This window comes from Lathamus discolor, chromosome Z, assembly GCF_037157495.1.
Source record: "Lathamus discolor isolate bLatDis1 chromosome Z, bLatDis1.hap1, whole genome shotgun sequence".
NCBI classification, from domain to species: Eukaryota; Metazoa; Chordata; class Aves; order Psittaciformes; family Psittacidae; genus Lathamus; species Lathamus discolor.
In genome coordinates this window covers 26,467,761-26,482,407 of record NC_088909.1, presented here as the reverse complement: position 1 = coordinate 26,482,407, position 14,647 = coordinate 26,467,761, and the positions used below count along the sequence as shown (strand labels likewise).

The 14,647-nt window shown below is 56.3% G+C and overlaps 3 protein-coding genes across 3 annotated transcripts in view; all 3 read right to left on the bottom strand.

The window, feature by feature from the left end:
• The window catches only part of LOC136005933 (hydrocephalus-inducing protein-like), a gene marked incomplete at its 3' end in the record, with an annotated part of 47,899 nt that extends 40,719 nt beyond the window's left edge, over positions 1 to 7,180 (bottom strand). Inside the window, exons 1-3 of the mRNA XM_065663824.1 lie at positions 7,142 to 7,180; positions 4,498 to 4,614; positions 3,017 to 3,136 (exon numbers count right to left, since the gene is read on the bottom strand). Coding sequence (XP_065519896.1) covers positions 3,017 to 3,136; positions 4,498 to 4,614; positions 7,142 to 7,180 — 276 coding nt within the window. The remainder of the gene's footprint in view (positions 1 to 3,016; positions 3,137 to 4,497; positions 4,615 to 7,141) is intronic.
• Positions 7,181 to 7,249: 69 nt separating this feature from the next.
• LOC136005932 (hydrocephalus-inducing protein-like) lies at positions 7,250 to 11,744 on the bottom strand (the record flags this gene model as incomplete). The annotated part of the gene is made up of 3 exons (XM_065663822.1): positions 7,250 to 7,255; positions 10,705 to 11,097; positions 11,541 to 11,744. Coding segments are annotated over 3 exons (603 nt in total), but the record flags the coding sequence as incomplete, so codon positions are not given.
• A 332-nt stretch (positions 11,745 to 12,076) lies between these two features.
• LOC136005931 (hydrocephalus-inducing protein-like) overlaps positions 12,077 to 14,647 on the bottom strand; it is a gene marked incomplete at its 5' end in the record, with an annotated part of 46,691 nt that continues 44,120 nt past the window's right edge. Inside the window, 4 exons of the mRNA XM_065663821.1 lie at positions 12,077 to 12,103; positions 12,390 to 12,614; positions 12,863 to 13,013; positions 13,313 to 13,476. Coding sequence (XP_065519893.1) covers positions 12,077 to 12,103; positions 12,390 to 12,614; positions 12,863 to 13,013; positions 13,313 to 13,476 — 567 coding nt within the window. The remainder of the gene's footprint in view (positions 12,104 to 12,389; positions 12,615 to 12,862; positions 13,014 to 13,312; positions 13,477 to 14,647) is intronic.

Below are 14,647 nucleotides of genomic sequence, written 5' to 3'. Positions count from 1 at the left end.
GAGGGTGGACTTGAATCCCTTCCGCTGAGCTACACAGCTGCAGCACAGAGACAGTAGGAACAACACGCCCTGCTCTGAAGGCAGCAGGAAGGAGATGCAGTACCTCAAGTCACCTGCGTATTCAACAAGCCCAAAGAACATGCTTGCTTCTGCCTGCACACATCCATGCAGTCATACCTCTGGAGGGGGAATGTATTATCTGAAGGCAAACCAGCGTGCGTTATACGGGGAGGGAAGGAAGTCACTTCTGACACACCAGGGTGGAGCGGGGTGGTCAAGCTGTGGTGCTAGTCATGGCGGTGGACCAGCAAGAGAAGCAGACCACAGACACTCTGGGCTTCCTGAGAATAAAAGCTTACCTCAAGAGCAAAAGGACGAGCGCAGGAAGACAAAAGAACAACCCCAGGAAGAAGCAGATGGCTAAGAGAATTTAAAGGGGGCTGCAAAGCAGCAAGGGAGATCCGTAATACAAGGAAAGGCTGGTGCAGAGATGAGAACACCCAACGTGCCTCTACGATGGATACCACAGGCACGGAGACAGCAAACAGACATTCTCTAGCACACAGGCAGCAACGCCCCAGCACCCAATCTCATCTCAGAAAGCATAACAAGGAGACTTTGAATGGCAGGCAGCTCCACTGATGAACACGACGAGCCTTGGAAAAAATGGAGGCTCATTCTGCACCCCTGACCCAAGCCTGGTGACCCATGGCCAAGGCAGCCCTGGACGCTCTAAACACCCTTTGCTCCCACCAATGCCCTGGGGCAGCAAGCTCCAGGAGCCCATTTCCCACTGCAGCCACACGTTCTGGTCGCCAAGTCCCTTGGCACGTGAGCCCAGGTGGCAAAGATCTTCAGCAAGAGCCACCCAGGATGCCTCTGAGGGTGCTGAGGAGCAGCCTGAAGACAGGAAAGCAATTCGACAGCAAGTAGGCAAGAGCAGTAAGCACAGAGTGCAGCACTTCCGTATCGGAGTGAATACAGAGCACCTATTGGGCTCGATTACACTTTGCCTCTGTTACACATTGCTGCTAGCTGCAGTTTTAGGGGGTAGACAACCTCAGCTACCACGCAGGATACATCAGTAGGATTCCGAGGAATGTGGGAAACTCGTGAGACAGAGCACAATGTTCCTTTTCTCCAGGGCATGACCAAAACCCAGCAAAATTAGAACATAATGAACTCTCTTGGGATTAGCATCTTATCTTTGTGCATTTAAATATGCCAAGGGTTTTCCTTAGAGCCGATCTGCCTTTTACACCAGGGCTCTCCGACGCCTGAGGTTGTACCAGCTTCACAACTGATTCATTTAGGGTAAAATCAACAGTTCACACACTGCCTCCCCTTCACAGGGCATAGAAATCCCAAGCTGCAGCTGTTACCAGTCTATTACATTTTATTGGGAATGGCACCAACATCAACGCAGGTGTTGTTTTCCACTTGGGAAGCACGAATAGAGCAAATTCACTGTTTGCCTCTTTGCTGGTACTTGGCAAAGGCAAACATTCTGAGGTGCTGCACGGATGAGGGAGCAGCTGAAGCCAAAAGGCACAGTGGGAATGAAGCAGAGCAGTAGGAAAAGAGAAACTGAGGCCCATTTTAATAAGCAAAGGGCACACCTGCAGCAAAGATTGCCCAAAGTCACTGTGAACCACACCAGTGGTGTCCCTTGGGCATAGGTACCCACATTGCAACTTCCCAGTATGCCCAAGCTACACCAGGAATGACACAGTACTCTCTGGGAGTAACTGAGGGACCATACCTTCATCCTTCCTTGCCAAAGGCTCTTCCATGCTCTACCACGTCCCTGTAAAACCTGTTATCTCAGGAGATACTCTGACTTCTCTTGCTGTTCCTCCCCCTACATTAAGCCCTGACGGTGTCACTCCTTTTGTCCCCTCCTTTGTTTCTCCCAACAGGGAGATTTGAGGAGGGCGTTAATTCACCTGCACACTTCCACCTCCCCCCCGCTCCCCGCTGTGCCCTCCTCTCACACACACGTCTTGCTCTTTCTTACACAACCGGATCCTGAATTACGCCTGTTTCTCACCTTTCTCTGCTTCCAGCACACTTCCTCTTACGTACCAAGAGAATCCCTGTGCGGAAGAAAGCGTTCCGCGACAGGACGTTGAACTCAGCCCCTTTCCTCCCTCCTGTCTTTTCCCACCAGCTTGCTCTTGGCACATGCCTCACTGGAGCAAACGTTTCCCCAGCTGAAATTCAAAAGGTCTCCATTTCCCCCTCTACAGCAGAGCAGAACAAAGTTGCTGCCACTTCTCAACTTCTCCCTGCTCATTCTTCTTAGGAAATCTCAACAGGATCACAATCTTTCCCGTTCAAGTTGGAGACCTTCAGGAGCACATTACCCTGCCTGTGCTGGGATTCTCCAAAGAGAAAGCACAGCCACGCTGGCTTAGAAACACCTGAGCAGAACCAAACTAAGCTTAGCAGGAGCCTCAAGTGGCACCTCAAGTCCTCCCCTTTAACTGCTGCTGCTAAGCCAGCCTGTTTCCCCTGCTCTTCCAAAACACCCAGCCTGGAGTGCTAATGCCAGGAGTTACAACTTACTCCAGCACAAAGTGGAGAAAACTCAAGCCCTGTGCTTTGACACGGAGTTGCACACAGGGGGCTCAACAGGCTGAGAGAGGGAAACATGCCCTGCCAGAAACCAAGATTAACCAAGGAGCCACCGGGACATGGTGCACACTCGCGGTAAAGCATGACAGCAGGCAAGCACTGCCCAGCCCTCGACATTCCCATCAGTCCAGGGCTTTCAAGGGGAAGCATGCTGGCTCAGAAAGCTCCTTTGGCTTAGTTACCACCAGTGCGCGGCCAAAACCAGCGGCAGAATCCCCAGCATGGCAACATTTCCCCCATCTTGCAGAATCACGCTGCTGAGACATTTTATTCTGGATGCGCTGCGCTGCAGCAGGTAACTTGCTCTGCTGCACACCACGTGAATTCCACTGCTCTCCTCCTCCAGCCCAGTGCTCAGCCTCCACAGCCCAGCACTTACCCTGTCGATGTTCCTCAGAGCTAGCGCCGCTATGTAGAACTGGCGGGGAACGTAGTTCTCAAACACCACCTCGGATGGGAACGGCTGGAACAACCTCTGGTCCAGGCCAACTGCTGAGAACTGCAGATGCAAGACAGAGCAGAGAGAGCTTCAGCTGCTGGGAGAAAGATTAACGAATGAAGATCCCACACTGATCTCCAGTAAATACAGTCTCTTGGTGAGTGCATCTGCCCAGCTCACACTAGGAGATGGGAGCCCACCCACCTCCGCTCTCAGCTCACAAAACGTTTCTGGACCATGTTGAGCAGCCTCAAGCTAAGAAGCTCTTTTGCAGGCTGTTTCTCCAGGCTGCCTTCTCCAAAAGGCAAAGCAGCGCCCACCTCCAGCAGAGCCCTCTGCTAAGGGGCTCACTCAGCTCCAGACGCTTGCTGGAACAGTCACGAGCACTCAGGGAGCAAGCAAAACCCAGGAGTTTCCAGGAGCCTCCACAGGAAACAATTTGCAGGTGAACTTCCCTCTGAGACAGCGAGACTGAGTCCCACGCATCCCAAATATCTTTTTGGTTTTTTGATGCAGACCCGAGAAACCAGTCGGAAGACACCAGTACCAGGGAGGAAAGGCCAACAAGAAAGTAACAGGGCAGGAGGGAAACAGACAAATGAGGTGAATGCTGGATGGGGATGAAGTTTCAGCTGAAGTCTCAGCATCAGGGGGCAACTTGAGCTAGACTGCAATTCGTATCCCCTTTCCCCACGAGCTTTAAGTTGATGCTTCACTGTATTCTCTTACTGCTCGTTTCTTGAACACCGCTGCAGAAGCAGCTCTGAAAAATGCACGCAAAGACCAAACGCTGACCCAGCAGAGGCAGTACTTGGAGATAATTCCTCCCTGCTTGCTCTCCCCTCTCCCAGCTGCACTGCTGTCACTCGAGAGACACAGGCAGCTCTCCCGCTTCTCCACAAAAGCCACGCTCAGGCCGAGCCCAGTAGCTGTAGCACTGCCAGTTATTTGGGCGCCCGTCTTACGTGTTCCCACCTCCTGTGCTGCCTGGGGCAACCCGTAACCGATGTGCTACATCAGGTCTCTTGCTGGCAGCTTTCTGCTCAACAGCCTACCTCAGTCATCCACCCACCTGGACTGTGTGTTAGACTGAGCAGTCCTGCAAGAAAAGCAGCTTTGAACATCCACCTAAGAGAACACTGATCCAGGCAAAGCGCATCCACTCTTCTCTGCCCAGCAAAACGCACCCACTGCAGCAGAGGTTCCACTGCCTTTGTGCAGACCAGGACTTCAATGGCTCATTGGAGAAATGTGTTTTTTGCCTTTCCCCCAGCAGAAAGAACTCCACCACCTCCAGTTGGAAATGACAACAGGACCTCATCACCAAGCTGCTTGGGTAAGCTGGAGGCAAGGCTGCCACAAGCACGTGCCCTCTTCAAATGTCACATCAAACGGCAAGGAGAAGAGCAGGGAAAGGCTACCTTTTGATGGGAGACTTCACCCATGTCCCGAAGCTGGGTAGCCCAGGGCCGCCTCATCTCCCGAGGGCTGGCCAGCCTCTGCCTGGTGGTGAGAGACTCTTCTGCCTCTCTGACCAGCTTCGGATTACGAGATGCTGCCACTCTGCTCTGGAATCCATCCGCCCTTCTGGAGGACCTCATGGGCCGGGGGGTCTTGCCACTGGCCATGTCGCAGAGGTCGCCTGGAAGAAGCAACAGTTGGACAATCCACAACCCCAGAACCTTAAAACCCTGGACCCATGGAACCCTGGAACCCCGCAACCTCAGGGAAGGGCTCTTAAAGCTCACCCAGTTCCAACCCCCTGCCACGGGCAGGGACACCTTCCACTAGGGCAGGTTGCTCCAAGCCCCGTCCAACCTGGCCTTGAACGCTGCCAGGGATGGGGCAGCCACAGCTTCTCTGGGCAACCTGTGCCAGGGCCTCGCCATTCCTGGCACACCCAAAGGACACAGCTGTGTCTCCAGCCTCTGGCATCCTTCCTACGCGGAGAACACAGGGCCTCCCCACCCTCACTCATGATTAGACCATATTTAGGCTCCATTCATAGACGTAAAACCCCACAACAAACAGACCCTGAGCCAAAACAGCCTTTTGCTCTGGGGGCAGTCCCACGAGCCACACAGACGCACCAGGCGCTACTGGCACTTCTCACCCTCTCTGCAAGGAGCCTGATGATGTTTCTAACTAAGTCAGCACAGAGTTCAAGACTCTGATTAAGAACTATAGTTTCTCAAGGCTACTTTGCCTGGCTCACGTTACAAAGATTATCTGGCAAAAACGGCTCCTTCCAGGCAGGAAATCACCCCACTGCCCAAGAGCATTTCTCCATGCAGAAGGACGCCCTCATTTTCACTTGTTAACACCCAAACTCCAGGCTCCCTCCAGGCACTCCAGGCTGCCACAGCAGGAAAAAAGCAGGAAACCATCGAAGGCACATGAGCAATTAGCTCAGAGCTACGTAAAATCCAGGATGATATTCCCTCCTGCTTCCCTGTGCTCCACATCACCTCTGCTGTGTGCACTTGCTGTACACAGCAAGACAGCATCTAGGCAAAGATGGCCATTCCCTGCCCCTCGACTGCTCCCCACACCCTGCAAGCAAGGCAATCACTTCATTCCTTTACTGCCAAGGCAGCGACAGCACGGCACGTGTTTGTGGTGCCGGGCCCTCCACGGCTTCAGGAAACAAGGCTACCGTTTCCTTTTGTCCTTGCAAGAAACTCCAGAGCTCTGCACTGCCCTACGGACAGGAGGACCTGCTGCAGCAAGAGCTGGGATTTAGAGCTGGAAATAACTCCTTTTCAAGGGAGAAACCTAATGGGGATGATCCAGCATTAAGCTGGGTTTCAGTGGTTTCTTACCGGGTCTTAAGAATAACTGCCTTATTCGTTCCAATTCTCCGAGCTGTGATTTCACTTCACTTGAAACGAACCCTGTCGTCGCCCCCACAACGCTTATTTCCAGAGGGCTTCCAACCTCCACAGCCCAGCCAGCCCAGCAGCTTCCCCCCGTGCCCTGGAGCAAGGCTCTTCCACAGCCCCAGAGCCTGCAGGGACCAGCCTCCCAGAGGAGCAGGAAAGGAGCACAACGGAGCCATCGGGCACATCTCCCTGCAGGGGCAGGACAAACCAGCCACCAGGACACAGCACCCCTCCAGCCCACCACCCCACGGCTCCCTGCTCCCCACCTCAGACAGCCAAGGCTCCCTTTGCTGCAGGACCTACAGCCTAGCTCCAAGTCTCTACCCTCACTGCAAGTTGCACGGCAATTTCAGAGCCCGTTCAAGCCCTTCTACCTGCCCAGCCCTGCTCTTAGCCCAGGGATGTTTAAATCCTGCCGGCTATCACACAACTGCCCCATCCCTGCTGCCAGCGGAGCTGCCTCCTCCCTGCCCAGGGCCAGACGCTACCTGAGCACGGGTGATTCACGCTTCTCCTGGAGGATTCCTCCGTGCGGGGCCCAGCCTTGGCTCCTGAATGCCCTCGCGCTGCTCGGCAGCTGTGGGCAGCTGCAGGGACAGGAGCCGCCCAGGGACGCCTCGGTGTGGCTCTTGCCCACCAGCACAGCAGCTAACTGCTGCTGGGCTGCCAACAGCCAGGGGAACCTGGGCAGCAAAGGACAGGGCTGGCACCTGGGCTGCCCAGCCCCTCTCCTCAACGCTCTGGCTTTGCCAGCTAGGGCAGGGTTTCACCAGCGCCTCGAGGAAGCAGAGCTCAGAGCCTGACAGTAGCTCAAGCCTGCTCCTGCCTCAGCGGCTCAGCAACTCCTGCTCTCACTGGGCCACGGCTGCTGCTCGCCTTTAACAGCAGCAGCTCCCCTGTACGTCACAATAGGCGAGGGCCACACGTGGCTTCCACGGCCACCGCAGGGCCTTGCTAAAGCTACAGCCTTGCGGATCCCTGCAGCCCCCCTACGCCTTCAATGTCTCCCCCGCAGTGAAGCCCTGCACCAGGGCTAAAGTGCACCTTACAGCAGCATTTGGTCACGCTCCGTGAGCGACACATAAATTGCTGGAGACACCGCAGATGAGCCAAGAATTTCCCTGCTTCAGCAGGAAAGAAAAAAGCTTCCGCACTGACTACAAAGCAACCATTTAATTCCTACTTTGCTGGCCCACGAGGAGCCCCGCCACACCAGGGCCATGGCCAGCCTGCCTTTGGGGTGACCCCTGTTGCTGCCCCTGGTGAGCACCCGTCGATGACTTTGTACCCATTAAGCCTGCGCACACGGGCACACGCACCACACAAGGCCACCCAACTGCCCGGGGCATCTCAGCTGCCAGGAGCTTCACACGTTTGCAGCACAGCGTTTGCCAGAAACAAAAGCTTCCCATGAGACTCGGGGCCACAGGCAAAGCAAATCCTCACACCTGCCTGGCGGGGAACGTGGAGCCCTCACTTTGAAACCAACACTCATCATCTGGGCCTTTACAACACAGGCAGGGAGGATATGAGCCCCGAGTGCTAACTGGCTCTCCAGGCAGCCAGCCTCTGCAAACACTCCAAAACATGTCCCGCACCATGTCCAGCCACGAATCCAGCTGGAAACTGGAGAGCTCAGGCAAAGACACCTCAGGCGTGACACCCCTGTGTGCTGAAGGCACCAAGGCAGAAGCTCTCTAACTAAAGGAAACCTCTTACAAAAGCTCTACCACAGCTGACATCATTAATAGGAGCCCACTAGTAGAGCTTCCTGCTATTTCCTTCATAACCTTCAACTGCCAGCCAACGCTGAGACAGCCCAAGCTCCCTTCCAGGGTCATAGAATCATAGAATCATAGAATAGTTAGGGTTGGAAAGGACCTCAAGATCATCTAGTTCCAACCCCCCTGCCATGGCCAGGGACACCTCACACTAAACCATCCCACGCAAGGCTTCATCCAACCTGGCCTCGAACACCGCCAGGGATGGAGCACTCACAACCTCCCTGGGCAACCCATTCCAGTGTCTCACCACCCTAACAGGAAAGAATTTCCTCCTTAGATCCAATCTAAACTTCCCCTGTTTAAGTTTTAACCCCTTACCCCTTGTGCTGTCACTACAGTCCCTGATGAAGAGTCCCTCCCCAGCATCCCTATAGGCCCCCTTCAGGTACTGGAAGGCTGCTATTAGGTCCCCACGCAGCCTTCTCTTCTCCACGCTGAACAGCCCCAACTTGCTCAGCCTATCTTCATACGGGAGGCGCTCCAGTCCCCTGATCATCCTCGTGGCCCTCCGCTGGACTTGTTCCAGCAGTTCCATGTCCTTTTTATGTCGAGGACACCAGAACTGCACACAATACTCCAGGTGAGGTCTCACAAGAGCAGAGTAGAGGGGCAGGGTCACCTCTTTCGACCTGCTGGTCTCGCTCCTTTTCATGCAGCCCAGGATACGGTTGGCTTTCTGGGCTGCGAGCGCACACTGCCGGCTCATGTTCATTTCCTCATCGACCAGCACCCCCAGGTCCTTCTCTGCAGGGCCGCTCTGAATCTCTTCTTTGCCCAACCTGTAGCTGTGCCTGGGATTGCTCCAACCCAGGTGTAGGACCTTGCACTTGTCATGGTTGAACTTCATAAGGTTGGCATCAGCCCACCTTACAAGCGTGTCAAGGTCCCTCTGGATGGCATCCCTTCCCTCCAGCATATCAACCGGACCACACAGCTTGGTGTCACTGGCAAACTTGCTGAGGGCGCACTCAAGCCCACTGTCCATGTCAGCGACAAAGATGTTGAGTAAGACCGGTCCCAACACCGATCCCTGAGGGACACCACTCGTTACCGGTCTCCAGCCGGACATCGAGCCATTGAGCACAACTCTTTGCGTGCGGCCGTCCAGCCAGTTCTTTATCCACCGAGTGGTCCATCCATCAAATTGATATCTCTCCAATTCAGAGAGAAGGATGTCGTGTGGGACAGTGTCAAACGCTTTGCACAAGTCCAGGTAGATGACATCAACTGCTTTACCCTTGTCCATCAGTTCTGTAGCCCCATCTTTGAAGGCCACCACATTGGTCAGGCAGGATTTCCCCTTAGTGAAGCCATGCTGGCTGTCACCAAGCACCTTGTTGTTTTTCATGTGCCTTAGCATGCTGTCCAGGAGAATGTGCTCCAAGATTTTACCAGGCACAGAGGTGAGACTCACTGCTCTGTAATTCCCCGCGTCTCCCATTTTCCCCTTCTTGAAAATGGGGGTTATATTTCCCGTTTTCCAGTCGTCGGGAACTTCACCTGGCTGCCATTATTTTTCAAATATGATGGCCAGTAGCTTAGCAACGTCATTCGCCAGCTCCTTCAGGACCCGCGGATGGATTCCATCAGGTTCCATGGACTTGTGCACGTTCAGGTTCTTAAGACGGTCTTGAACCAGATCCTCTCCTATAGTGGGCCTAAGGTCTTCATTCTCAAATTTTTACCTTTAAGTGGAACCGACTGAAGTCTTAACCGCGCTTTCCCAAAGAATCTTAGAGAATAACAGAATCGTAGAACGCTTTGGATTGGAAAGGACCTTAAGATCCTCTAGTTCCAACACCCTGTCACAGGGAGGGACACCTCACACAAGAACATGGTGCCCAAGCCCCGTCCAACCTGGCCTTGAACACTGCCAGGGATGGAGCATTCACCACTGCTTTGGGCAACCTGTGCCAGTGCCCCACCACCCGCACAGTGAAGAATTTCTTCCTTCTAGCTAACCTGAACTTCCTCTGTTTCACTTTAAGCCCATCACCCCTTGTCCTCTTGATACAGTCCCTGATGAAGAGTCCCTCCCCAGCATGCTGGTAGGCCCCCTTCAGATACTGGAAGGCTGCTATGAGGTCTCCACCCCGCCTTCCCTTCTCCACGCTGAACAGCCCCAGCTTTCTCAGCCTGTCTTTGTACAGGAGCTGCTCCATCCCCCTTAGCATCCTCGTGGCCCTCCTCTGGATTTGCTCCAACAGCTCTAGGTCCTTCTGTTGAGGACACCAGAACTGTACACTGTGCTCCCAGTGGGGGTCTCATGAGAGCAGAGGAGCAGGATCACCTCCCTTGACCTGCTGGTCATGCTGTTGGTGATACAGCCCAGGACACAGGGGGTTTCCGGGCTCAAGCGCACGCTGAAGCGCCTCATGTTCCAACCCCCAGGTCCTTCTCCTCACGCTGCTCTGAATCACTTCTCTGCGCAGCCTGCAGCTGTGCCTGGGATTGCCCTGACCCAGGGCCAGGAGCCTGCACTCGGCTTTGCTGAACTTCATGAGGCTGGCCACCTCTCCAGCATGTGCAGGTCCCTCTGGATGCCATCCCTTCCCTCCAGCGCGCCGGCTGCACCACACAGCTTGGTGTTGTCTGCAAGCTTGCTGAGGGCGCTCGATCCCACTGTCTGTGTCAGCGACAAAGATGTTGAACAGGGTCTGCCCCAACACCGACCCCTGACGGACACCATTCGTCACTGGTCTCCGTTTACACATTGAGCCATTGACCGCGACTCTCTGTGTGCAGTCATCCAGCCAATTCCTTGTCCAGCGGCTGTGCATCCAGCGAATTCATGCCTCTCCCGTTTAGAGACAAGGACGTCGTGTGGGAGGATGCTAAATGAAATTTATTGGCTCCAGAGAGCACGAACGTGGCGGGAAGGGCCAGGGGCAGCTGGTTACTTGCGGGTGGAGGGCAGGCCCCGGAGGTGGTAGATCCAGGAGCCGCCAGGGCAAGAGACCACCAGCCTGCTGGTGACAGGAGCCGGGCCGCCCGTGAAGGAGACGGTGATGGTGGTGCTGCTCTTGGCGCGCAGCATCTCGGGGGCCCTGATGCTGAAGGCCGGGTGCTTTACGGCATACTGGAACGCCGTGGCCCTCGGGAAGACGTTCCTGAAGGAGATGGAGGTGGTGCCGCCGGCTGGGATGAGGAAGGGGCCCTGGGGTTCAGGGGGCAGCGCAAGGCCGATGAGTGGGATGCAGTACTGCCCGCCCAGTGCAGAGCTGAGCTGCAGCGTGGCCTTGGCTTTGCCCAGGTGGCAGGGCTCAAAGGTCACTTCCACATTCAGCTCCGAGCCCCCAGCGCTGGCGGGTGCCGCACTGATGGATTTTGCCGTCCGGAAGTCGGCACAGTCGGTCTGCGCAGGGGAGACAAGAGACCATGGGGGGTTGGTCACAACAGCAGAGCCAGCGCCTCGGGAAGAACACGATGGTCCCCTGGCCCTGGCCGTCCCACCCAGACCATAGCCCTGGTGAGTGCCTGCGGTGAATGGGCACGAGAAGTGTGCAAACGTGCCCAGCAGGAACAACCCTGCACCCAAGCCCCAAGACTGCCAGACCTGGGCTGCAAGCGGGAAGCAAGCCCAGGCACCACGGGGCCTGCAAAAGCAGCTCCAACCAGGGCAGCAGACACGGGCCCGCAAGGGAGGACAAGCCCACACTAGTGGGAAGGCCCCTGGGCTCACATGGCCACCCTGGCTCTGCCAGGCCACGCCAGAGGCACTCGGACCCCCTGGTGGAGAGGGCTGGTGCTGGCCAGAGGAGCTGCCTCCCAGCCAGAGCCCCGGCAGCCCGGGCTCACCTGTAGGAGGTACTCGGTCTCCTGCTGGGCAAAATTCCGGATTTTGGTGGTGATGGTCTGACGGGAGCCCAGCGTGGTGCGGAAATACACGGGCTTCTCTGGCCTGCTCGAGGTGGCTTTCAGCTGCAGGTTGTAAGACAGAGAGCCCAAGTCGCTGCTCTGGAGCACCAGGTGCCCCGTGCTCTCACCCGTTTTCAGGGGCTGATACTCCAAGACAAGATCCGCCTGGGAGGAAGGAAGGAAAAAGCCACGGCGTCAGGCACAGGCAGGGAACACGTGTGCCTGAGAAGGGGGCAGCTGGTCCCTGCTCTGCTCAGGCAGCGCTTGAAGGCTGGGCTGCCTTCCCCGCTCTGACTCCCTCTCTCTCGGGCACAGCCTTGCTCCTTCTGGGGGACGGTTCACTCAGGGACAGATCCCAACAGCTCAGAGCCCTCCAGCATGATGCCAGAAGCTGCCCACCCTAAAAAGCCCCTGTGCTCCCCCAGGGCACACACCACCTCCTGTCAATGCAGGCTGCAGACAACCTGGCCGCGGGATCAGGCTTGTCCTGCAGCCACTCGCACCTGGAAGCAACACATTAAATGAGGGGCACATGGCACAAGGGCCTGCCACGTGACGCCCAGTGGCGGCGTGTTACAGGGGCCAGCAGGGCAGACTCCACCAGCGCAGGATGATTCCCACTGGGGATATTCTCGCACACTGCTCCCTCTCTACGTCATCGGCAGGGAGCTGCCACCACGGAAAGAGGCCCCACATGGCTCCTTTCAGGCATCACCCTCCAAGAGCCCCCCCTCCGGCCACGAGTAGGGAGAGCAGAGTGAGCCGGAGGAGCTTTGCTCCTACCTTTGACTGTGCAGGAACAGTAAAGTGCTGTGGAACGCTGACGTCCGGCACTTTGCAGTTGATGGCAAACGTCACCGGGACAGGCAGAGGGTTGTCCACCTTGACGGTGGAGGACACTCTCTGCCGAACGGCGGTGCTCATTTCAACAGTGCCGATGGGTCCCGAAGCCATCACCTTGAAAGTCACCATGTGGAACAAGTACTCTCCGGTTGTCTCGTTGAGGAAGGTCACCTGAATCAGACAGAAAGGGAAGTGCTGCTCATTCCACACATGAAAACAGACCCGGAAGAGCCCACCGAGCTCAGCGCCCTGCTTCCAGGAATGGCTATGAGCACCCAGCGAGGAGGAGTGCAAGACCAGAGAAAGCACCTGTGGTATTTCATAGGACCCGTGCACGTGGAGGTATGAAAACGGGCGTGTAGCTTCTCAGTGAGCCAACAGCTCCTTGAAGGGCCCTGCAGACCAGTGTCCTCACTCACCTTTGCCCTGTAGACTCCTTCTTTGTAGGAGAAGAAGGTGAGCTGGTAGTCCTTCTTCGCAGAGCTCGGCACGTCGATGTATGAACACCCCTGCAGCACGGAACTGCTTTCCAGGTTCTCTGGTTTGAGCATGTCAATAACCACCAGGAACCTGCGGGTGAGAAGGACGCAGTGAAGGTCAACAGGAAGGACTCCCATAGGATACCCATCGTGCGGGGGTACAGTACAGTCCCTCTCATCCTCAGTGCCTCGGGCACAGGGCGCCAGCTCTCACCCCCCTTGGAGGAAAGCCCTCCAGGATGGCTCTGCACAGGCAGAACGTGGGTATGGCCAGACACAGCCAAGGAGAGGGAAAAGCTTTCAGGAGGGAGCTTCCAGGCACTGGAAGCTTCCTTCCTTGTGCTGCTGCAGGGATTGCTCATGAGGCCAGACTCCCTGGGCTGGACTTACCTCTGTGGTCTCTGCAGCCAGTTGGACACAGGAATGAGCTCCGTGTGGGAATTCCTGCACGGAACCTGCCGGGAAATGGCCCCTGAACACCTGGGGGCTTCAGCAGTTCCTTCCAGCTGGTAGCGTAAGCCTGTCCCGTCCGGCAGGGGGAAGAAGATGGAGCCCTACAGACAACGAATAGGACAAGTCGGCTCTGGAGCACCCCTGGACAGTCCCATGCCTGAGGCTCTCACTGAGGCAGCTTTCAGCACGTCCAGCTGGCAGAGCTGTGACTGCAGCCCTGTCCCGCGCAGGAGGAGACAGACACCAGCGTCGCACCTGCTCTGAGCTGCTTGTGAGCGGGTGCGTGGCCCACAGGACACGGCACAGCTACAGGACACAGAGGCATCATCTCTGGGCAAAGCAAGGAAACACGGGCCCTGCAGCAGAGCTGCTCTGCACATCCCAACACTCCCTTACTGGCCCCACTCACCTGGGCATGTCCCTGCCAGCCTGTGCTCACGCAGGGACAGCCGTGGGCAGGGGGTGGCTGTCCCTGATGAGCTCCATTGCCTCAGTCCTGCTGGCCTTAGCCCCAACAGCGCTGACCAGAGAGCAGCCTGTAAGCTGGCACAACAGGGGCCCCCAGACATGGGCCATGGAAAGCTCATATCCATGCTCATTCTGGGTGCCCGTGGATCCCAGACACCTGCCTCTGCCTCCACAGCAGCTGAAAGCTGCAAGACTCCTCATGCAGGCTGTACGTTAAAGAGATGCTGAGCACGTGCGACCCTAAGGGCACAGATCTGCTGAGCACCCTGGAGACTTGAGGCCAGAAATCTCTGACCTGGCCCACTGTAAGGCCAGCTGGAGCGTGACAAGGAGCGGGACAAGGACCCGGCAGCTCCAGCACCACAGAGCCCTTCTGAACTGACCCCTTGGATTTAGGAGCTTGTTGCTGGCCTGGCACAGAAAACATTGCAGAGGGGCCAGTCACCCCCATGTGCCCAGCCTGAGACCTGCAGGAAGGGCTCCTCCCAAAGCTCCTGCATGACCCTCAAGAGATCTCTCTCATTTCCCACCTGCCTGCTCACGGCCAGGACGGCACTGACAAACTGCAGGGCAGTTTTGCCCTTCTTGCTCCCTGCAAGCTGCAGAAGGACACCACACCAGGTGCTGCTGGCAGAAGTGGTTGTGCCCGGGGCTTGGAGAGCCTGTGCAGCCCGTGCGCTGAGCATGGGGGTCTCTGAGCCCCCTGGGCTGCCACAAGCAGCGACCCAGAGCTACGCAGAACAATCTTCATTTCTTGGCCTGCAGAAAGCCTGGCTTTTTACGTTAGCTGCTCCAACACGTTTG